The sequence below is a fragment of the Aspergillus lentulus genome (assembly GCF_001445615.1).
Source record: "Aspergillus lentulus DNA, contig: Alt16, strain: IFM 54703, whole genome shotgun sequence".
Classification (NCBI taxonomy): Eukaryota; Fungi; Ascomycota; class Eurotiomycetes; order Eurotiales; family Aspergillaceae; genus Aspergillus; species Aspergillus lentulus.
The window spans coordinates 221,950-243,606 of record NW_028322113.1 but is presented as its reverse complement, the minus strand read 5'-3'; the positions used below and the strand labels follow the sequence as shown (position 1 = coordinate 243,606).

Genomic DNA, 21,657 nt, shown 5'->3' with positions numbered 1-21,657 from the left:
TACGGCATGAAAGTGAACGATGGTTTGCTCATTGCCTGGTTGGAATTGGAGAGCAGAAAGTACCACATCATTTTTTGCTGTATACCTGTGGTTCGTCGAATCATCCAGTTGTCGCCAGAAGTCATCCGATGTTCTTGACCTTTCAGATGAGAAACAACTTCTCAACTGCACTTGCCGTGGGTGTACACTTGTTTAATCGACGTTTATCCACCAGTACTCGATTCCTAAGAGCCTTGCTCTTTCCCAAAGTTCTTGGGAAGGTCATATCCGGTTAGCTATCCCGTCCCTTCCAACTAACTGCCAAAGCATACACTAACGACTCATGCTATACACCTAGGTTTGAAAGGACACATCTTGTTCTGCCATCCTCTTGTCCTCTCACGTCAGAGAGCCATCGTATCGGAGCTTCTACAATCACTCGAACACGTCTTAGCCCAATTCTCCTCTAACAGCACCGCTGTTGTCATTGTCCTCCTTTGTTGTGTGGCCATCGTGGCCGTATCCCACTTGCCACTGATCATGGAAATTGTTCGCTGCCATAATGGGTTAGTTCCGATATTGACTCCCTTGACTGTGTTTAAGAAGAACGGGAACAGTCACTAACTCATACATATTGCAGTGGAACGTGCCCTTATGGCACACCTCCTCCTCCAACTTCTTCATCGGGCGCCTGGGTCAACAAGGCCATCACCGCTACCATCACACGGTCCGGCAAGCTTCTCTACGGCCATTCCCTTCTAACAAACCCCATCTGGCGAGTCCCGCTCCAGGGAGCTCCCCGCCCGATCCGCTGAGCCCCTCTCCACTAAGCCTCCCTTCTCCGGGTATTTTTCCCGCATCATTCAGGGGGCACAAAGCCACCGACGAGCCCGTCACCTCCGGGTTCGCCGCTTCGGCCCTCCGCTTGAAGCACGTCAAGATTCCCATCGAGGATCCCAAGACGTAGGGCTTTGTGGCAGAGCGCGCCATCAAGCCACAAGGGGTGCCTCATCCCACATCACAGGCGGCTCGTTCTCCTCCCCACCATCCACACAGGGCCGCCAGCCAAAGAAGCCAGACTCTTAGCGCTACGCTGGGGCGGCCATAAGCTTTTGAAACTAAGGGCTCGCTCAGCCAGGCACCAGGGTGCATCCAGCTTGGCAGCACTAAAGAAGGAAGAAGGGGGTGAGACTGTCCCCAGGACAGATGGTGTAGGGGCTAATGTCTCTGGAGTTTTTTTTTTTTTTTTTTTTTTTTTTTTTTTCCAAATTTGTCTCTATAAACAAAGCATATCTTCCTTTTGGTGTCTTTCTTTCGGGTCTTTGGTGGGACGGTGGGAGGGAGGGAGGGGGTTGGCTCCTGTTTAATCACATAGACCAAAGATAGGCCAAAGGATTGGAAGCGTTACCTGAACACGTTCTCATATTACAAGACCATAAATCGTGCCGTAGCCAGTGATAGAAGTTGATTTGATTCTGCGGTTGAACACGCTCCTGAAAGCTGAGGTCCAAGATGTAGGGCGAGCCAGTCTAGCGCATTCAAAATTGGCGTCAGTTCCTGTTCGAATTTTGACATCCCTACTATATAAGCATTTGATATCCATATTATATGAGTATTGAATATCTCTACTGGTTGCTGGCATAGTTCTGTCGTAGGATTTGGTACGAAAGTTCACCTCGACAACGACAGTAACCACAGAGAAACTGGAATCTAAAAATAGTTGCACAATAACTCAACCACAAAAACACGCCTGATATTTCAACCTATTCTGGCTCCGAACGATGCCTTGCTGTACAAGAAGGAAGCGAAATACGTCATGATTTGTTGTAGACCACATGCAACATATCCCTACCTACTTCGTGTACTTTCCTCCAGATCACTCAATACGCCAACCCAGCTACTACTCTTTGTTGTCAAGTATCAAGTCAATCTACAACTTTACCCCCTTTTCCAATACCTTTCTTCCTCGGTGCCGACAGAGGTCTCCAATCACTCCCAACTGGGACGACCTCATCCGACTCGTGGCATTCATATTAGTCTCACCATGGAGACTTTCTCTAATATATTCGCTGTTATATTCGTACCCGTGCTGGTCTTTCTTATATACATCCTCTTCAATGCGGAAAGGTATGCAGAAGTTCACGAGAAGTATATTAAATATGGATTACTGTGATGAACTAGTAACTCATGTTTATAGCACCTGTCAATGTCACGACTGTCAACATCAAAACCAGTGCCAGACAGACAGCGAAGTCCCAAAGCCTCCACCCGCGACAGATCCCTGTATAGTTGACTACTACCTTCACTACTACTGCTACTACTACAATCACCACTATCCAAATGACTGCCAGACCGATAGCGAAGCCCCAGAGCCTCCACCCGTTACAGATCCCTGTATAGTTTACTACTTCTACTACTACTACTCCTACTACTATCGCTGCCACTATGCAAATGATTGCGAGACCGATAGCGACGTCACAAATTTTCCGTTCTCGACAACTGAGAGCTCTAGACATGACAGTAGCCGTTGGAGGCGTTCCGCGCATCAAAAGAAGATGCGTGCGCTTTCCAGCCGTATCCCAAGCCTGGTGGCTTCTAACTCAACAGCTGCAGCATCGTCGAATTCCCCAGCGCGAGAAAAACAGCAAATGAACATAGGTCGTTCCAGGGCCTCTATCTTGAAATCGGTCTACATGACGAGTTGGGCATCGAGGATACCTCGGCCGATTAACAGGGACAGGCTGCACTGCCGGTCACGGCCTAAGAAGGTGACCTTTGGGGAAATCCGAGTGCTTCAATTTTACAAATAGACATCCCACATTTCATCTAATGTGGCATGGGTTTGAAATAACCATGTCTTCCTCACATTGTCCGGCAGAGCTTTCAAGATTGGTCTTGGACTTGCAAATTATCATTCAGCTATTGTTGAAACTGCAGTTTTATGATCCTACGTGTTTATATTCGTTTTAAACTCATGTCAATTTCTATCGAAATGGCCTAATTGCTAGTCGGGCGATCTATGAAAGCCGACGCCGTTAAGTAGATCAACATCGACGAGTGCTTTGCTTTTGCTGAATTGATTATGTACTTTGATGAACTGTCAAACATATAAGGCAATGAACAAATGCGCAATATTACGTTCTATTCCTACTATGTTCTAGCAAGCCAACAGTAGAGACTAGCGGCACGCAGACCGAATAAGCCCGACAGAGACATAAGACAGTAGTCCTGTCTCCTCGCCCGTTGTCGTGGATGCCACTCCACCGTAGCCGTTGCTTTGTTCCTCGTCGGAAAGGCTAGAGAATATGATGACTTCTGCCACGTCTGGATCATTTCACGGGATACGGAGAATTCCTCTGGTCCTAGTCATCCATCCTGTCTTTGCTCTGGCTTGATTCAACTTTTTTCGCCTATAGGATGATATCCTTATATCTTTTTCTTGGCTACGTAATCGGACATGGCGTGTTGAAGGGAACTGGATGGGATATATGTCTGACTCGACCAGTGCTGCCACAACGCAACTTCTGCCATTACTACAGTGTGTCTGATGCTGGCAACTGAATTTACGCTGTCTAGGTGGAGGGTCTTATCAGCGGCCCGTCCCGACCCGAGAGGGATGGGCCGGATGGCTGATTGGGGCATAGGCAGTTTATTATACAGATATTAGGACCACAACCAACTTGCTTCATCTTCTAACTCAGAGGGGTTCCATTTCTTCTATAACTGGGATGGAGAGCACTCGCAGCGATGCTCAAGCAATGATAACATTTAGCCTCAAAGCAAACTCATATCAGGCGCCGGAAGAAGTCGGGGATGGGGAGGTCGACGACGGCCACTCCTGATGCAACAAGCACACTCCTCGGTACAATGTCCATAGACCCCGTGGACTTCCTCATCATTTTCTGAAGGACGCAGATATGTCAGTAGAGGTTTCTTGCAGCAGCCACATGTCTGCCCACAGCAGCCTCCAAGATCCGCGCATTTCTCCTGGTCCCAAACCCAAGCATACGGCCGGCCATGGCGGTCTTTATGTGCACGGAGCAGCTGCAGCTTCTCCAATTTATATTCATGTTTCCACGATTCCTGGATCCTTCGCAATGCGGCTGCATTCTTCCAGTAGTCGACCATGAGCTCTCGAACAGCCTTTTGGAAGTCTTCTCGCTGCGTCTGGGTGATATAACTCGGTGGACGCTTCTCCGTGACGGCTGGATCCTCCTCGTCTCCCAGTAATTGCATCAAACGATGCCGCCGCTGGAGTATGGCGAAACCGCGTGCCTCCAGTTCAAGAAAAGGGTTGACCTGCTTGTTTTGCACATCGGCCCGCTGCAGCGTTCCTCGCGATTTTCGTTCCTCGTACCGCCAGTCGCTCTTCCAGCTCTTGTAGGCCGATTTGAATTTCTGTTCGCACTTGGGTGTTTCCTCCCCGTCCTGCTTGTTCCTGCGAAACAAAAACATCTTTCTTTGTGTGCAGCTTTACGATGGGCCGTGATTGCTGAAGGAAAACTACATATAAGATCTGGCAGCTGTTTGGCGTTCTGTCCATAGGTAGCATGAGGTCAGTATGAGTCGTGCATTTCATTCTTGGGACCATTCCTTTTTGGATTCCGACAATCAGACTTGAGATAGCCTACTTCGGTCATATGTGTCTGAGATAATCCGATTAGACTGTTTTCAGATTCCTGACATATACATTACAGAAATAAACAAGACTCTTACGATGTACCAGATGTGCCTGCGTCAACATTTCATTCGATGGACGACTCAAAATACAGTACGCCAATTTAAAGGCAACTTGGCCGAACCCTTAGTCGCATTTATCCTTCCCTCCTTCCTCGTCATTGCCCTCATCCTCCTTGTCTTCATCCTCGTTGTTGTCGTCGGAGTCGACGTTGGAGGAGGAGGCGGTGGCCGCAGGCACGAGCGCACACCTGCAGCTAGGGCAGTGGCCGATACCACTATAACAAATATCAGTCAGTAACTGTCCATATCCTGGACATAGTCAATGCAGTCACTATGACCTACACCTGCATGTTGTGCATTATCGCCCTCCCAACAGGTGAGCACGGAAACGCCATAAGCACAACACAGAAGCACAGAAAGGCGACGGCAGTGCCGTCGAGGGCGAACTGCACATGAATTCCATTGAATTCTTGCTCGTTGTCCATTTTTACGTTGGCTTGGTTGAGAATGGTAGAAAAAGCCTAAAAGCGTATGGTATGATGAATTCTTCAATGAAGTGGGAGGAAAACGTTATAGATGGGGTTATTACAGAGGAAATTCGAGTACGGCAATCTACAATGCACAATGCTATGAGCAATCCTGTAAACGCTACACATTCACTGAAAGAGGAAGTAACAAGACTTCATTAGTTGCCTGTTTCAGTAACACTTGGTTGAGAAATCCATGGGTATAAGAAGTTCACTATGGTGATGTCACAAATATCACTACATTAGGGCTGGAGTAACACCGCACTGTGAGGTCTACCCCATGACCGGAGCGCTGTGTACTCAACTGTCTTCTATTGCAAGCTCATCACGAAGGGAGATCTGCTGTCACTACCACTATCTATCTTCCAGTGCTTCCAATTTCCGTAGCGGTCCTATCTGCATCATGCAGTCCCCGGCAAGCGTGCGGAGCTTGTTCGAAAACAAGCATGGAGTACTATCCAAGCTGGACGGACCGTCACTAAACTGACTACTCTTCATCATATCCGGGACGAACAACAGGTCGCTCTCTTGAAGTCCTTGCGACTGCTGTGGACCATCACTCGTGTATCTGAGTCTTCATTGGCGTTTTGAACCACGAATCAAATAAATCGCATCATGTCATTCTCCAAAAGCTACGGGATGATTTATAATTTTGTAATATGGCGGGGAGGTATAAGGCCAGATGGTAAATTGTCGTGCTATCGGGAGCTATCAAGACGAGCAAGGGAGCGCAACGGGCACGCAGTAAACAGAATAAACGGTGAAGACGGAGGTTAGAATCTAGACGGAAACATGAGATTTGGGAATCGGGACTGGAAACATAACTTGAGAAAGCAGACATACAGAGTAGAACAAATGGAATCCTCCCCTTCTGCAGAATCTCTCAGGTAAGGCTTCTTTTTAGGGTCGTCGTGACCGCCCGACCCCCTGCCGCGCTTTGGACCCGAGAAGAGTCCGTAATGAAACAACAATTTCATTGTACTAGGTACATGAGGCAACACAGGTCTGTGCGACTAGCGCACCCTCCCTCCCATCCGGCCTATGTGCCTGACGCCGAAGCGCGAAACACAAAACGACATCTGGGACCAATGTCGCCCATGTGGATTCATATTGGCCTGAGATCAGGCATCGTAAGATCGTCTCCACCGTGTCATTAGTTTTCTCTGACTGTCCGTCGGAATGTGGATTAAATGCAGTCGTCATTGACAAGCGCACCCGACACCTGTTGAAGAGTTGTTTTCAAAAGGTGCTGCAGAACTTGGGATCTCCGACAGACGTTACTGGCGCTCGGCCGTGGCAGAAGCCCTCCTTTACTGCCGTCCCAACCGTCAGCGGGCGCCGAATCGTGACGGCCAGGGCTGCGCCCACTTCTGTGGCGTAGGCCCTGGACAATGTGCAGGCTTGAGGACCCTGCAGTGTGGAACACACTGCCACTACCCGTGCTCGACTTGCTGCTTGTTGAGCCCCTTTTGTCGGGGGCCGGGTTCATGGCCTCCTTGCCCCCGGCCCGGCCCATGGTGCCATGCGTGGCGCGGGGGTGGTGTCGGCGGTGGTATGGGCGGTGTTGGAGGGAGGGGGAGGAGGACGAGGGTTGTCAGCGGCCGGATTGTTGGCAGAGCCAACACAATTGCAAGGCTTGATGCCATAGTAGTAGTAGGTTATTGTTGGTAACGGGGGCACTGTAGTACACATTAGTGAGTTACTGTCCTTGTTCTTCCTATGACACAGTCAAGATGATCAGTATTTGAACTTACCCGCACCCTAAATGCCTGGACGTCCCCGCCATCATCCCCCGTGTTCAGGTAGTCCCCTCTCCGGGATACCGTCACATCTCTGACTAGGTCCTCCGAAGGGCACATTGTCTTTCTCCCATGGGTGGTTGGTCGGCCCCGGGTGGGTGGCGGGGAGGACGCGGCCGGGGGCCCAGAGGAGGAGTCCGAGGCAGGCTGAGTGCCATGCCCGGAGGCCCAGGAGGGCAGCCAGCGGGTGCCAGGATGGCGCATGGGAGCAGGAGGATGTCCCCTGGGGGACGCAAGTACAGGTATCGCAGTGGTTGGCATTTGTGCTGTAATAGGCATGAGTCAGTGGCTATCCTTAAACACAGTCAGGGTAGTCAGTACCAGAACTAACATGTTTCTTTGGCTGTAATAGGCCACCACAACTAGCTATCATCCCATGGCCACCATAAACACACAGGCCCAGAGGAAAAAAGCGATCCAGCCGCCGCTCAAACTGAGCTCGAGTTTTACGTTCGGAAGATGAACGTCGATAAGGCGACCAAAATAGGGAGCAAATTAGATGTCAACGATTATGGCCTGTGGCATCAAAGCCAATCTCTCCTTTGGTGCCGCAAATACCCCACCCCGTTGACATGTCGGTGTGATGGCTATATAGATGTATGTCAGCGCACATAGCGTCGGTCTTAGGGGACGAAGCTTACCGCAGAAGCCGCACCAGTCGATCGAGCGGAGCACTTAAACAGCTCCTCGTTGAGTTGAAGAGGGCCTGTTTCAAGGCGTACTTCCATGTCCCTGTCGTTGCCTTGTCCCGAAGGTCGGTCTTCACGTTCGGAAATGTCACTTTGTGCGGTTTTTGATGCGGATGGCGTTATATACGTGCTTGACGTGCTTCATGATGAGTGTTGACATATGGCTGAAGATGCGCACACGATTTCCGAGAGGACAAAAATCCACGAGGATTGTCGAACCTACACTTGCAGCCATTGGAGTTGTCAGACTCTGCTTTCACATTCAGTTTAGAGGAATGGCTCACCTGAAACCGCAGGACGTTCCCATTGGAGCAGAGGGCCTTGCCAATTCCTGACAGAGGGCCTCAGTCGGTTCAAGACCTCCCAGCAGCCGTACAAACGAACCAGGCTACGAAGAGCACCGGGACGATCCAAACATACTCGAACTCAACTAGAGCCGGCATGTTTAAAAATGAAAATAAGAAATGGATTGTAAAAGTATAGGAAAAGTGAGAGTTAAGGATAGGTATAGGTAGGCGAATAAAGGCAATAAGAACGGTTTTCAAAGACCGGAGGGAATAGGTAGGGAGCTCAGGGGGAAGACCCCTTTATATCTTCTTGAGAAAGCAGGCTGGAATTTGAGGCCAGTGAATAAAAAAAGGGTTCCTTGGTCAGAGACTTGATGGTAAATGAAGGAGAGTGGAATAGTGAAGGTAAGAAGTTGAGGAAAAGGGACCTTCGAGGGCGATGCTGGCCACTCAGTACGGACGGAGGAGTGCTCGCCTTCCCTTTCGGGATGTATATGTGACATGCCTTAGGCCGGGGCAGGCGCTGCTAATAATCCATGACATTATCAATAGAGAAAGGCATAAATGGCAGAATCTATCTTGCATTTCTACATTCACTGAGTTTTGCTATTTCCATGAAGAGTGAATTAAAATGTCGTCAGATTGACTGTACTGTCTACGACTCTCTGGGTGAGCACCTATGTATGTTCCAGGTTACCGACACTACATCATGTAATTCATAGGTTTCGAGTAAATGCAAAGGAAGACAGCCACTATCCAAATTAAACGTATATATTCAGGAATCCTCGAATCATAGTGTACATCACCATCAGTGACCGTGTCATGAAATCATCAGACGAGAACCTAGTCGGATCGTTTCTGTTTCATCAAAAATGCGACAGGCACAGTCACCTCTTCTTACCAGAGATATACCCAAATGACAATCAAGCCTCGTCGGTGATCTTCTCAACGACGTGTCCATCGGGCTGGACAACAACCTTGTCGACCTGGAGCGAGGCCTTGACGGGTTTGGGCTGCTGGTAAACCCACTCGAGTTCCTCAAGAGTACGACCCTGGGATTCGACACTATTCCGGTCAGACTAGCTTTATCGACGACAGAAGAAAAGAACATACCCAAACATATACCAGCAGAGAGACTCGAACAAGTCCCAGCCGACGAAAATCCAAAAGTAGTGGGTGGAGATATTATGCAGACCGATCGGGCTGGCGTACTGGCTGACGAAACTGATGCAGCTGACCATGAAACCGGACAGGGCGAGACCCTTGGCACGGGTGGTGGTTTCGAGGGCCTCGGCAGGAATGACACCCTGCAGAGGGGTATAGGTGAAGGAGAAGACGAAGTTGAAGAGGTAGTAGAAGGCGACGGCGGTTTGGCCGTAGGTTTTGTTGATGTTGCCGGTGGCGGTCTGCTTGATCAGAGGCTCGGAGACACCGGCGTTGATGCCCATGGTGATGGCACAAGCTAAAAGAGTCAGTGGCGATTCAGGAGTTCAATGGGACAAGAACGTACCAAGAGTACCCCAGACCAAAACCTTCCGACGGGGCATGCGATCGGTAAGGGCGACGGCGGTCAGAGCCCCGATGGCGGAAACGATGGAGTTGATCAAGTTCATGAGCAGCTGCATGGAGCTGGAAGTGTAGCCCAGGGTGTTGTAGATAGTGGTGTTAAAGTAGCCCAGACCGTTACCAGACCACTGACCGAAGACGGAGATCATCATGACCTGGAGGAAACGCCAGCGGCCGCTGTGGGTGAAGAAGAACGGGCGGTCTAACCGATCAATCAGTTCCTGCAATGAAGGTTTGCCGGATGAAAGTACTTACAATCCCACCATCTCTTGTCGATACCATCCAAACGAATACCCTCTCTCATTTCCTCGACCTCCAGGAGGACTAAACGGGCATTACGGTTGCCATTACCGTGGTACTTGGTCAGGAACGCGATGGCCTTCTCCTCCTGGCCGTGGGCGATCTGCCAACGGGGCGATTCGGGAATGAACCAGATGGAGCAGATGACAATAACACAGGCAAAGCACTGCAAGATGAAGGGAATACGCCACGAGAAGTCGTTGTCGATGTTGTTGCAGCCGTAGGTGACGGCTGCAGCGGGGATGGAACCACCGAACCAGCCGCAGTTGTAGAAACCTACTCAGTTAGGCAATTGATAGCATTTCTGCGTTTGTGAGGTGACTCACCAACGGCACGTCCACGCCAGTGGGGAGGAGCAATCTCGACAGCGTAAGCGGGCGCAGACACGACCATCACCTGGATACCGAAACCAAGAACCACGCGGCCAACGTAGAACTGGGGAAGATGGTTCGCAGTCGCGATAATGATGGAACCGGCGATAATGATCCAGGCGCCCACGAACATACACTTGCGACGACCGAGCCTGTCGGAAATAACGGCACTAAAGGGAGTCGCGGCGATGGAACCACTGCAAATAGAATACATGAGATAGAGCCTCCCAAACAGGGTGTTCGCGAGAGGACTTACACAGTGTAGAGGGAGGTCACCAGGGAGACCTTGGGGCCGTCCAAACCGGTGTGGAAGGTATTCTGATAGTGTTTCATCGCGAGAATGGCTCCCATGAGCGAACCTATCCTTGAATTAGGGTCGTGTCCATGACAAAAATTCCAAACCACACACCATCATAACCGTTGGCACAAGCACAGCAGAAGGCGACGAAGATGCAGACTAGCCGTTGTCAGCCTTGTATCAATATCAGCAGCAATGTATTCCACACGCACAGTACAGGTGGATCGACTCCTTGCTCCATCTGGGGATAGGAGTATCGTTGATGGCGGCATACAAGTCGGCCTATTCGACTCTCTCGTCAACACTGTAGCTCAAGATGGCGTTGATGGACGACTGCTAAGGTAACTAACATTGTAAACCTTCCTCGTCTTCGCACCCTCGAGCTTGGTCGCCTCGCCATGACCAACAGGCACGGCAGGCTTGGTGTCGGTATCGGAGCCGGGCGAGCCATGCTCTACCGAGATGCCGTACTTCTCATCGGTCGACGACATGTTGTCGGTGGTTATCCTCTAAGAATAGGATCAAGTCGACCAGATTGCTGATTCGGATGAAAGGATCAGTAGAGAGACGAAAAAGGATCCGTGAATGACTAGGACTGGTGGGACAGCATGAGGTTCTTATAATCCTCCTGGTTTTACTTTATCGACCGGGGGTGTCACGCACATTGACCAGGCCGATGCTTTGTTACCGACGCTGTGGTTGGTACGATGGATGGAACGCACGTTGGTTAATTCCTCTAGAGCAAGAGACAGAGGCTTTGGAAAGCCATGAGAAAGCGAGTCAAACCTGGCCGAAATCTGGAGACTAGTCGTTTCTGTTCGGGAGACACGCCCGCCTTCCCGTCTTCACTGCGTGTCAAACTGGGGATGACCCCAGACTTCCGGAGCCCAACGTTGGAAATGGACTTTAGCTGGTGGGGAAGGGAGAAGGGCCCCTATCCACAAGCGGTAAGGAGTGGATGGCATTGAAAGTCAATCGTGCCACTCCTTCAGCAGAGCTTGGGGATTCTCATAGTTTCACAAGTCTCAGAATCGGTCTGGGCTAGCCGAAGTCCACCGCGATGAGGGCTGCAAGGGGAAAAGGAGGCCGCTAGACTGAATAGGTCAAGGCTCGATGCGGAGTTCCCTCCGTGTCGCATTCCAAAAGGATGAGATAATAGCATCTGATTGGTTCATCAGGAGTACCTTGCCACTAAGCCAAGGCTGAGATCTGGTTGCACCAATCAGAGTGGTGGACCGTCGAACCACGCGAGTAACACTATTCTGGCCCTTGGGAACGATCACAAGCACGAGATCAGCTAGCGGGTGAAGCATGACTGGACCCATTCCAACATAGTACCACGATACTATCTGTATGCACCGTCAAGTTCCAAGGTACACTCGATTGGGTGAAAAAGCATCCAGGCAGGATTCCAACTGCTGCCCTCCCTGACTGAAGCACGGGCCCCCCTGGCTTGCAGCTCCTTCATTTCGAAGGAAGGAAAAAAGGATGAAATGGCCTTAACCCACAATATGCCACCAATAGCAACCATACCAGCTGTTGGTGCTGTGATTCCTCATTAGGTCGGCTGCGTCGCCCTCCGCTCCCAAAACGGATAGGCTCCGGAGCCAAGGCACTCTAGCAGTAACGGGTCCCCCTTGGCACGAGTTCTCGCTTAGCAGAGACGGCTGTGGATCATCTACCTCTCAGGATTTATGGGGTAAACTAGCTTTTGGTTAAGGATAGTCTGCCGGATTCTCGACAGAGGGAAAGATGGATACCTCGGATTCAGCCTCTACCCGACGCTTAACCTATCCCGAGTCTGAGTTTTGACGTTATTCTGCGGTAAGAGTGGAGAATCCCATCAGTAAAGGAAATAGACCAGCTTGATCATTATCAAGCTCTACTGGATCCACCACGCATATAACCTGCGAATTGTCTAATATTCTCCCCACTCCGAAATAGGAATGGTCACATTATATAGATGGCCATAGGGAGAATTGATCATGATGAAGGCTCCACTGACTGTCGACTGATTCGCGTCTTGCAGCTAGCCGAGGCCGTCTGCACTGGCGCATTACCGTGGTGTTGAACTCATCAGATTGTCTATCTCTTCGAATCAATTACACACTGCATATGATGAGATCACTGACTTGCAGTTCACAAGCTTCTCTTGGTCTAAGAAAGCTGGAAACGAACGGGTCTTGCTGGCACAACTGACCTCCTTTGCCCGAAACAGTAATAACTACCGACGAATAGTCTTCAATCTCGTTTTCTTAACGGTCATCTCGCTTATCCAAGGCCAAAAATCTATCCATTGACCATCAGACTAGCTTCGTTGACTGCCCAACACTATGCCATTCGGCCGTAGTCGATTGACCTCTAAGCGCCGAAAATGCACGAGTAAGCCTTGTCGAGGTCAATGTGACAGGATACAGTCAATATCTTGACTGGTGAACAGCCATGCCAAGTTTCCAATTGCCACATCCAGCAAACAGGGTTCGTCCCTAAAGAGGAGAGTGTGGCCAACTTCTACAAGGCCAACGAATGGGAGAATTTCTCTGGACTTTCGACCAGCACGCTCATCGAAGCACCAAACGGCGACTGAATATCAATCCAATAGCATATGCATTTAATCTGACCTGTACAGGATCCCGACTAACCGTTCATTAGCAAGGTCCCCAACACAGCATGAGAGCAAGCATCAATTGGTCCTAGCTCCGGTAAGTCGGCCCGTCCGTTTCCAGTTTGGTTGCGGATGCCGAAATGAATTCATTTAACATACACTCTGTTTACAATGGTTCTGGCACCGACAGCGTGGATCGCCTACTTTCGTTGAAAGTTGGACGGGGAGCTTGAGCTCAGCTCCTGTACGTCCAGGTCCGGGTGCATGCATCGTAAGTGCATCTCGATCGATCGGTCAATTTGGGACGCAGTTTCCGTCTCTGATTCGGGTTGGCGGGCACATACTGCCTAATCCTGTACCCGACTGGCTGAATCATGGCAGATAGTTTGCGCATGACTGCTATCTATCATATTGTCTATGTGGGTTATGCCATGTGCTTCCCGTGGACTTCCCTCGGAGCTATGAACTCGTTCGTGCATCTGTGAACCAACCGCTTCGGCCCATGCGGGGTAATCAGGTTCCTCTCTAAGGAGTACTCCTTGCTCCTTAATCTGGGGGCCATTAGATTTTGATGCTGTCCATCCAAGAATGGGTCCCGGTGAGGCTCCCTGTGTTGATTAACTGGGCAGTTGGGCTGAAGCGGAGAGTTCAATGCCACGAACCCCTTTATCCTTACAGGGTATGTCCCACTGACCTTTCTTCACTTAATTTAGGTACTTTCAACGACATCAGACGCCTGCTCCCTCGGCTTCCCGTTCCGTACTCGCCGACCCCTATCCTCCAGCCCAGTACTGTCTCCAGCCATCAAGCTATCCAGACACCACCTCCAGGACGAGCCATCCCCTCTTTCACAATGTTGCTGGTCAACCCAGATGCAACACTATCTCCCGTTAACCTTGCAACAATTCATACGAGGCCATGCACGCGGATCTCCCGGCTCGCTAGTTTGTGTATGAGCGCTCCGCCTCACACGACGATAGATTTCCGAGGAAACATAGCTATGATATGTGAATGGCTAGCCAGGTAATGCGGCTCTAGCGCCGCGCTGGAATCTGTATAGAAGCGGTGGTGGAACCATAGACACCGATACTAGGTAGAGTATACTGGAACCGAGATTCGAGTGAGACGGCATTGGCGATGTGACCCATGTTACGAGGTCGGGGACGCACAGCACATCTGTGAATCGCTGACGGGTGCTCAGCTAAGGAGGAATAGGCTTCATAGATAACTGTTGCTAAGATCTATCATGATGATCATCCTGGTGATGGTAACAGCCTAGGCCTTTTATCCCGACCGGCTTATTGATAACACCGTCGGCGGTGGGTTTCAACCCTACCGTAGTGAATCGTTCACGAGATTGCATAATAATGGTTAATTCTGATTGCCTGGGTGCTTTCTGATGTAGGATGCGTCCAAGAGATCTTAATAAAGGTAGTATGCAATGGTTGATAGAAGCCTGTCGGTCTTGTTGTCCTTGCATTCCACTCTGCTGCTGCTTGCTGACCGCAGATCCAAGTAATAGAATCGATATAGGAACCGAAGTCTCCCCACATGCTCAGCGATATTCGAGGCAACCTCAGTTATCCATCATTTTGAAATGATAACGTATCTATGTGAGAGGTTATTTCCGCGTCACTGGCAACATGGTCAGCAAATGACTACGTTCTTCCTGAACTTCCCTTCTCCTTGTCATAAGGTAGATGATATATGGACTAGGTGCGTTATCCCTTGGAGAGAAGAACAGTACCACAGCTTTATGCTCCTGACAAGAGCGCAGGGATATGCAGTGGGATGTGTAAAGAGCAATACCAGAACCATCATTTGGTTCTGTCGCCCCCTCGCGGTCTGAAATTGCACAAGAACTGAATAGTTGGAATTCAGAGACAGACACAAATCTATATGCGTAACATTGGGAGTATCACATATCAAAGTCATGAGGTCAGAAAACGCCACCCTCGAGCAGAATGAACAAGGTCGCAGCCTATGAGCTCTTACCCTTCTCAACCATATACGTGACTGAGGAGAGAGCAAATTTTATCGGCTCGGGCACTTTGATCGGCGGATCTTGCGTCCTGAGCTGGTCAGCTAGGTCACCACAGTGTAAGGAAAGAGACTCACTTGACGACAGGCCATCCATCCTTGTACTCGAGATAATGCCAGCCCAGCTGGGTATCCTTTAAACATATCAGTCTAGTCCAAGCATCAACGACGATGTACTTACACTATCTTTGAAACCTATAGACCCGTTGACTAACGGACAGTCAGCAACTGAGCCTCATCAGGATATGAGGAAACTCACAAAAGTGATGATAGAGGATATCGCCTCGCTTGCCATTACCAGGTAACACTCCCACACCACCCGGCGCGTAGACATTTCCATTATTCGACCCGTAAACCGTCTCTCCATGCCCCTCGAGGAGTTTCTTGCCTGATTTATCCACAAACGGACCGGTTATGCTCTTTGACCGGCCGACTCGGATATGATATCTAAGGTTATCAGTACTGCTGCAGAAAGTGAAAATAGAAAGTCTTACTCCTCTCCTTTGAGCGGAAACCCATGATTAACCATCTGGCAACAGATCCCCTGACTGAACCAGAGATAGTAATACGGCTCGTGATACGACATGTACGCTCCCTCCTGCGGTCTCCAGTTCCCAGGCATATAGCTCAGGTGCGTAGCATCGGGTTTGTTTTCATTCTTAACAGACAGCTTGCCGTCCTTGTCCACCTGCAACGGGAGACTATAGATATCATCCCAGTAACTCCCGTAAATGAGATACGGCTGTCCGCTCTTCTGATCAACCTGAAACGCAGGATCAATGGCATTCGTATTCTTGTACGGCGCGATCTGGGAACGCTCCCCGGAACCGGTGTTGATCAATGCGCCGTGGTCCGTCCACTCCTTCTCAAGGTCGGAGGTGGAGGCATATCCGATGGCACTATCCTTGCTGCCGCTTTGGCTGATGGCGTAGAAGCAGTAGAATCGCCCTTTGTGTTTTGTGACGGTTGGAGCCCAGGGCCGATTGTTGTTCTTTTTGTTGATCACGCTGGCTTTGCTCAGCACAGTACCGACTATTGTCCATGGCCCTGAGATGCTAGACGCCTTCCAGTAGGGGATGTGGATGCCGCCTTTGAATAGGTAGAGCGTGTCGTTTTCCTCGATGATGCTCGGGTCGTGCACTTGCAGGTTGCCGCTGTTTGGCGGGGGGAAGTCCTTGGAGAAGGTGAAGATCTTGGTGAGGTCGTTGGCGGTTGGATTGAGGATGCGTTGGCTATGTCGCGGGAGGACGGCCGCGAGGGACTGAGAGAGCAATGTTAGAGATAGAAGTAGTTGTAGTAGAATCATGATGATTGTACAAAGAAAGGTCGATATGTTCGCAAATGCTCATATATTCTACGTCAGGTCTGTATCTATATACAATCCCATATTTTAATTCCACATAAGAAAACGAGGCCTTCATTTCAGGGCTGATTCTACTCGTGTGGCTCATCTGTTGGTACTTGATATCCAACACCAACACCAACACGTTCGACACGATATAGATGATCCGCTGATCCATGCCAAGCTCACAGCCCCTGGGTTGATCATTGGATTGCCGGGCCATTCTGTTTCCTCTTTTTAGAGAATAGAGTGTTGTCAGTTACTGCTTCATTTGAGCCAAATGACAGCCGCATCAGGGTCCAAGCCTGATTGTCGCAGCCTTGTTGGCCCCCAACAATAACCGTATCATCGCCAGCAACGAACCTAATCCGGAATGATAGTAACGCCTTGCACTCTATGTAGCATGCTATTAATAGCAGACTTGCATCGGTCAATTAATAGAGCCATTCCGAGGTACATACTGGATGGAATCCACCCGATTGTCTGGCAGGCAGAGGCAGCATATTTACTGCACAGAAATATCAATACAACTTGTGCTAATATGCGAGCGACAGAAGAAATTGATAAAGATAAACTCACTGTCTCTATATTTTACAACGTATGAAAATCCAAACTGGGATATTTTGAAGTTCTTCATAAGTCAAGTTATGACTTTGGCCCCAAAACTGCGCCGTCGGGTAAACTGTACGTGGCCTTTGAGAAAAGAAGGGATCATAAGTCGGCAAGTCTCTCGATTTGATCTACTCAAAAAGACTTTGCTCTTCCTGCAAGAATATTCTGCTCGCATTCCTGACAACGTTCGTGCAACAGAGTGTTGGCGAATTTCGGCTGCAGAGGATGGTAGGGACAATTTATTGATGCTTTTCAGGACTCAAACTCTGTGGAAGATTGCCACAGTCAGAGTGTCGGAAGGGAGTACGTCTGCCTGAGAATGTCACTTGGATCGATCCTCAGCCAGATGGAAATTCTGAGATATCAACCATTTGTGTATTTAGTAGCACTCACTAACTGGACTCTGATGAACCCGCATCCAACGAAGCCTTCACGAATCGACCATGTGTATGTCTCTGTTTTCGGAGAGATCAAGCGCTGCATGTATGGCGTGTGATGCGTTTCCCCACTGTTACCCCGAGCCCGAATAAGCTAGATGGCCATAGGATGGAGTCGATTCAAGCAGTACTTCGTGGTATGATGTCTTGTTGTCTTCCAGCCGACTGTCCATCTCCAACGTTAAAACTGATGCCTAAAGAACCAAGGTTGGAACAAGAGACCGACTGATGCTTAGGCAGAAGAAATAAAGTGGACATTGACTCACTCTTGAAAGAATAAGCCCGAGCGATAATAAAGAAGCATCCAACTTTAGCTGGTGGTTTGCAGGGTTCTAGGTCCAAGCGTCGGAAATAATTGGATAAGCACCCTGTTCATCGTTACTCAGGTGAAAGCAGCTGTCTCCTCAAAGTCACCTCAGCCTTGCGCTATGCCAGTATATTTGTCCGACGGGTGGCGGGGGAATCCCGCTCCGCGGTAACACCTGATCTCATTTGATGAATATAAATGGTTGCAGGACTGATGGCAAAGAGCATCACATAGTCAAAGAAATCAAGAGATTTCACCGGCAGTATGGGCTCCATAACAGCGACCACCTCTAAGAACTACCCACTTGAAGCTCTGGTAGGTACGACCGCATAAAGCTCGGATAAGGCATAGTTCTAACCACTTCATAGCTGGCAACCGACAGAGACCAGCGTGAGCCTGTCGAATTGCGAGTCACGGGAACATTTCCACCGCTTCTTGCAGGCACATTGTATCGCAATGGACCCGGCACCCACCGTGTCGACTCGAAAACAGGCTCGTATGCTCGCAGTCACTGGTTTGACGGTTTCGCACTGCTGCATCGATTCAACATAGTTCCCACGGACGGCAGCAACTGCCGCGTGTTCTATAACTCTCGATTCCAGGTCGACGCGTTGATGGAGAAAGCACGCCGCACCGGAGATCTCAAGGAAGTCACATTCGGCCAAAAGAGAGACCCGTGCGAGTCGTTCTTTCACAAGATGAAGACCGTCTTTGAGCCGACTGATTCTCTGTCGGATCCTAATCCACAGATGGTTAATTCAAATGTCACTGTGTTTGCCAATATGCCCGGCATGCTGAAGCATGGCCCTGCTGTACCGGAATCCTCGCAATTCAAGGTGCTCACCTGTCTGACTGACGCAAACCAAATCACGCATGCAAACCCGGAGACCCTCGAGCCAATTGCTGCGAGCACGCAACAAGAGCTTCACCCGGATCTGAAGGTACTACTCTTCCCCGGGATTCCTCCGCGGCAGGGTTGCAAACTGACTGCTGATAAGGGACAACTCTCCTGCGCACATCCGCAATTCCACCCCAAAACGGGAGATGTATACAATTACAACCTGCACCTGGGCCCCAAAAGCACCTTTCGCATATATCACACTTCGGCACATACATCCAGAACAGAAGTCATTGCCACATTCTCAACCAAAGCAGCCTATATCCATTCCTTCTTCATGACAGAAGACTACATCATCCTCTGCGTCTGGCCCTCGTACTTCAAAGGACTCGGGGCCTCCATCCTCTGGGAGCGAAACATACTCGACGCATTGAAATTTGACCCTACTGCTCAGGCGCACTGGTTCGTGGTCGACCGCAAGAACCACCGAGGCGTCGTCGCCAAGTTTGTTAGTCCGCCGTTCTTCGCCTTTCACACGATCAATGCTTTCCAAGAACCGGGAGACAAGAATACCGTGGATATAATCTGTGATTTGGTGCAGTACACCAACATGGACGCCCTGCACCGAACCTATTACGAGGCCCTGCTGTCGCCTAACGGCGACGTTTCGGATTTCACATTGAAAAGGTCTGAAACACCAATGACCGTCCGCTATCGCCTGCCACGAGTGCCCAAGGAGTCAACGACCAGAACAGTTGCCGCCGCGGAACGAGTCTTCGGATTTGAGACGGGTGAACTCCCGACGATCAACCCGCGATTCGCTACCAAAAGAGCACGATACCACTATTGCGTCGTTAACCGAGGACGTACTCCCTTCTTCGATGGAATCGGCAAGGTTGATCTCGAGACGCAAACAATCCAGTACTGGGGTAGTGAAAAGACACCTTCTACGCCCTCCGAGCCAATTTTCATCCCCGATGGCAATGGTGAGGCCGAGGATGCGGGATATCTGCTCAGTGTGGTGTTGAATGGAGAGACTGGGACAAGTTACCTTGTCTGTCTTGATGCGAGGACGTTGACCGAGGTCGGCAGGGCCGAACACGACCACGCGATTAGTTTTGGGTTGCATGGAAGCTATTATTCCACGGTTTGAGTGTTAAGCAACTGAGCTGTATATCAATGCTATTGATTTCGTTAGAATATTATTGCTTGCGTAACTTATAACGAGTTCCATATTCCAAGCCAGTATATCGAAGTCATCGACTGTTCTCCGGACAGAGCAAGTCATGTAGACAGATCTCGTTAATGCTAGGTCCCGCGATGGGTATCTCCTCTGTGGACTGTTCCTGTTTAACATTGACGATATCGCTCAGCTAGGTTGACGATGCTTGACGTACTTGGCCAAAGCAAGACTGTGGAAAACCATTTAAGATCCAGCAGTACCTGCATCAATTTTCATGGAAGGCTAATTCTAGATACAATATATCCGCATTGAAGGCAGCTCGGCCAAATACTCATTCTCATTTATGTTTTTATCGTCCTTTATTTGCATTATCTCTCAGCCATTCCATGCACTCCCCGTTGTCGTTGTCGTTGTCGTTGTCGTTGTCGTTGTCGTTGTCGTTGTCGTTGTCGTTGTCGTTGTCGTTGTAGTCGTTGTGATGGTGGTGTTATCGTCGTCAGTGTCATGGTTAGAGGAGGCGGTGGTCCCCTTAAGCACACATGTGCAGCGTTTGTGTATGGGACAGTCCGAACTGCTATTGTAATAAGCACGACTTAGTGACGGTCCTTATTCTTCTTGCCGTACAGTCAGGGCAGTCAGTATCAGAACTAACCTATAACTATGGTGGATGAACTCCACCAGCGCAGGCGATTGCACCACGGCGATGATCATGAGGCGCAAAGAGAGAGCCATTAAAACAGTCGCGGGATTGACGAGTGGGACAGAATGTAGAGGGCGAAACACGCGAAGATACCGATCATAAACTTGTTGCCATCGACCGCTATATCCCCTTTGAAGGAAGGCATGGATGGCGATCATGTTCGGCATCTGTTCTCGAGGCATGCAGAATGACGGGCTATGTAAGATTGTGGCAGACATAGCATATTGCAGCTGTTGTTGAAGGCAGCGACTGGATTCGTCGAGTCCAAATAGCCATTGTTGCTGGGAACAAGAAGTGCTGATAGTGGAAGAAAGGCTTTGCATAGAAGCAGGACAGTCAAATATCATTTCCCTGGCTCACAATGGAAAAGAACAATTGACCCTCTGCCACGGGCAGCCAGGAGAGGTCAGTCATAGAGGCCTCCGAGCCCTCAGTACGGCGCTCAAAGTTGTCCGATCATTGCGACTTTATCTCTGTATCAATTGCAAACTGATGACGGTGTCTTGTGTAGCCGTTTGTCTTATTGTCAGCTCGCGAAGTCATTACTGTCTGATCCATCCTGTTGGGCCTCCGTCTGCCATCAAACAAGTCTCAGTCTACACATGTACTATGATAGATCAGTACGACTCTAAGTAAGAATATGTACCCGCGGGAATAGTCCGTCTGGTTAAGAACATACCTCAACCATCCAACGGACGAACCACACGACCAGATATTAACTAAAGCCATCTGTGCGGCTGTCATCTTCAACAAAGCAATCGAGCGAGATGTCGTTTCTCAGTCAAGGAGGTACCGCCGCAGAGAGTAACTGCGCTCCACGAGATACTTGGCAGTTGATCGTAATCGTCCCTCATCAATTTGACGACAACGGGGGCAGATTTCGTGTAGCGAGCAAGTGCATTTGCAGCCGCTGTTGCACTGTTTACACCTTTCAAACCTCTGGCCAGAAAGCCCCAGAATCAGGAGGAGCGGAGAACACAGATGAGCCATTTGAGTCATGCCTATAAGTAAGACGTCAGTCTCCGTATTATACGATGGCCTTCGAAGGATAGATCTATCGACTTACCACTTCCTGGTGACCAGGGACCTAAGACGAA

The 21,657-nt window shown here is 49.7% G+C and overlaps 7 protein-coding genes across 7 annotated transcripts; 2 read left to right on the top strand and 5 right to left on the bottom strand.

Annotated features, from left to right (window-relative positions):
- Positions 1-519: 519 nt before the first annotated feature.
- Positions 520-946, top strand: ALT_7565 (uncharacterized protein; the record flags this gene model as incomplete). Its single annotated transcript, XM_033557511.2, has 2 exons — positions 520-528; positions 620-946. The coding sequence occupies 2 exons, from the start codon at positions 520-522 to the stop codon at positions 944-946; spliced, it is 336 nt and encodes a 111-aa protein (XP_033413402.2).
- Positions 947-3,753: 2,807 nt separating this feature from the next.
- ALT_7564 (uncharacterized protein) lies at positions 3,754-4,434 on the bottom strand (the record flags this gene model as incomplete). Its single annotated transcript, XM_033557512.2, has 1 exon — positions 3,754-4,434. The coding sequence occupies one exon, from the start codon at positions 4,432-4,434 to the stop codon at positions 3,754-3,756; it is 681 nt and encodes a 226-aa protein (XP_033413403.2).
- A 349-nt stretch (positions 4,435-4,783) lies between these two features.
- On the bottom strand, positions 4,784-5,144 carry ALT_7563 (uncharacterized protein; the record flags this gene model as incomplete). Its single annotated transcript, XM_033557513.2, has 2 exons — positions 4,784-4,934; positions 5,002-5,144. The coding sequence occupies 2 exons, from the start codon at positions 5,142-5,144 to the stop codon at positions 4,784-4,786; spliced, it is 294 nt and encodes a 97-aa protein (XP_033413404.2).
- A 1,527-nt stretch (positions 5,145-6,671) lies between these two features.
- Positions 6,672-8,117, bottom strand: ALT_7562 (uncharacterized protein; the record flags this gene model as incomplete). The annotated part of the gene is made up of 6 exons (XM_089600287.1): positions 6,672-6,821; positions 6,941-7,208; positions 7,627-7,745; positions 7,802-7,893; positions 7,959-8,005; positions 8,059-8,117. 6 exons carry the CDS (start codon positions 8,115-8,117, stop codon positions 6,672-6,674), a joined length of 735 nt encoding a protein of 244 aa, XP_089455180.1.
- A 767-nt stretch (positions 8,118-8,884) lies between these two features.
- Positions 8,885-10,987, bottom strand: ALT_7561 (lactose permease; the record flags this gene model as incomplete). The annotated part of the gene is made up of 9 exons (XM_033557515.2): positions 8,885-9,026; positions 9,075-9,423; positions 9,472-9,729; positions 9,783-10,103; positions 10,154-10,395; positions 10,455-10,557; positions 10,608-10,655; positions 10,709-10,778; positions 10,847-10,987. 9 exons carry the CDS (start codon positions 10,985-10,987, stop codon positions 8,885-8,887), a joined length of 1,674 nt encoding a protein of 557 aa, XP_033413406.1.
- Positions 10,988-15,082: 4,095 nt separating this feature from the next.
- On the bottom strand, positions 15,083-16,447 carry ALT_7560 (putative endo-arabinanase; the record flags this gene model as incomplete). Its single annotated transcript, XM_033557516.2, has 5 exons — positions 15,083-15,173; positions 15,220-15,275; positions 15,323-15,351; positions 15,401-15,588; positions 15,636-16,447. The coding sequence occupies 5 exons, from the start codon at positions 16,445-16,447 to the stop codon at positions 15,083-15,085; spliced, it is 1,176 nt and encodes a 391-aa protein (XP_033413407.2).
- A 1,656-nt stretch (positions 16,448-18,103) lies between these two features.
- Positions 18,104-19,830, top strand: ALT_7559 (putative dioxygenase; the record flags this gene model as incomplete). The annotated part of the gene is made up of 2 exons (XM_089600286.1): positions 18,104-18,154; positions 18,208-19,830. The coding sequence occupies 2 exons, from the start codon at positions 18,104-18,106 to the stop codon at positions 19,828-19,830; spliced, it is 1,674 nt and encodes a 557-aa protein (XP_089455179.1).
- Between the last annotated feature and the right edge of the window lie 1,827 nt (positions 19,831-21,657).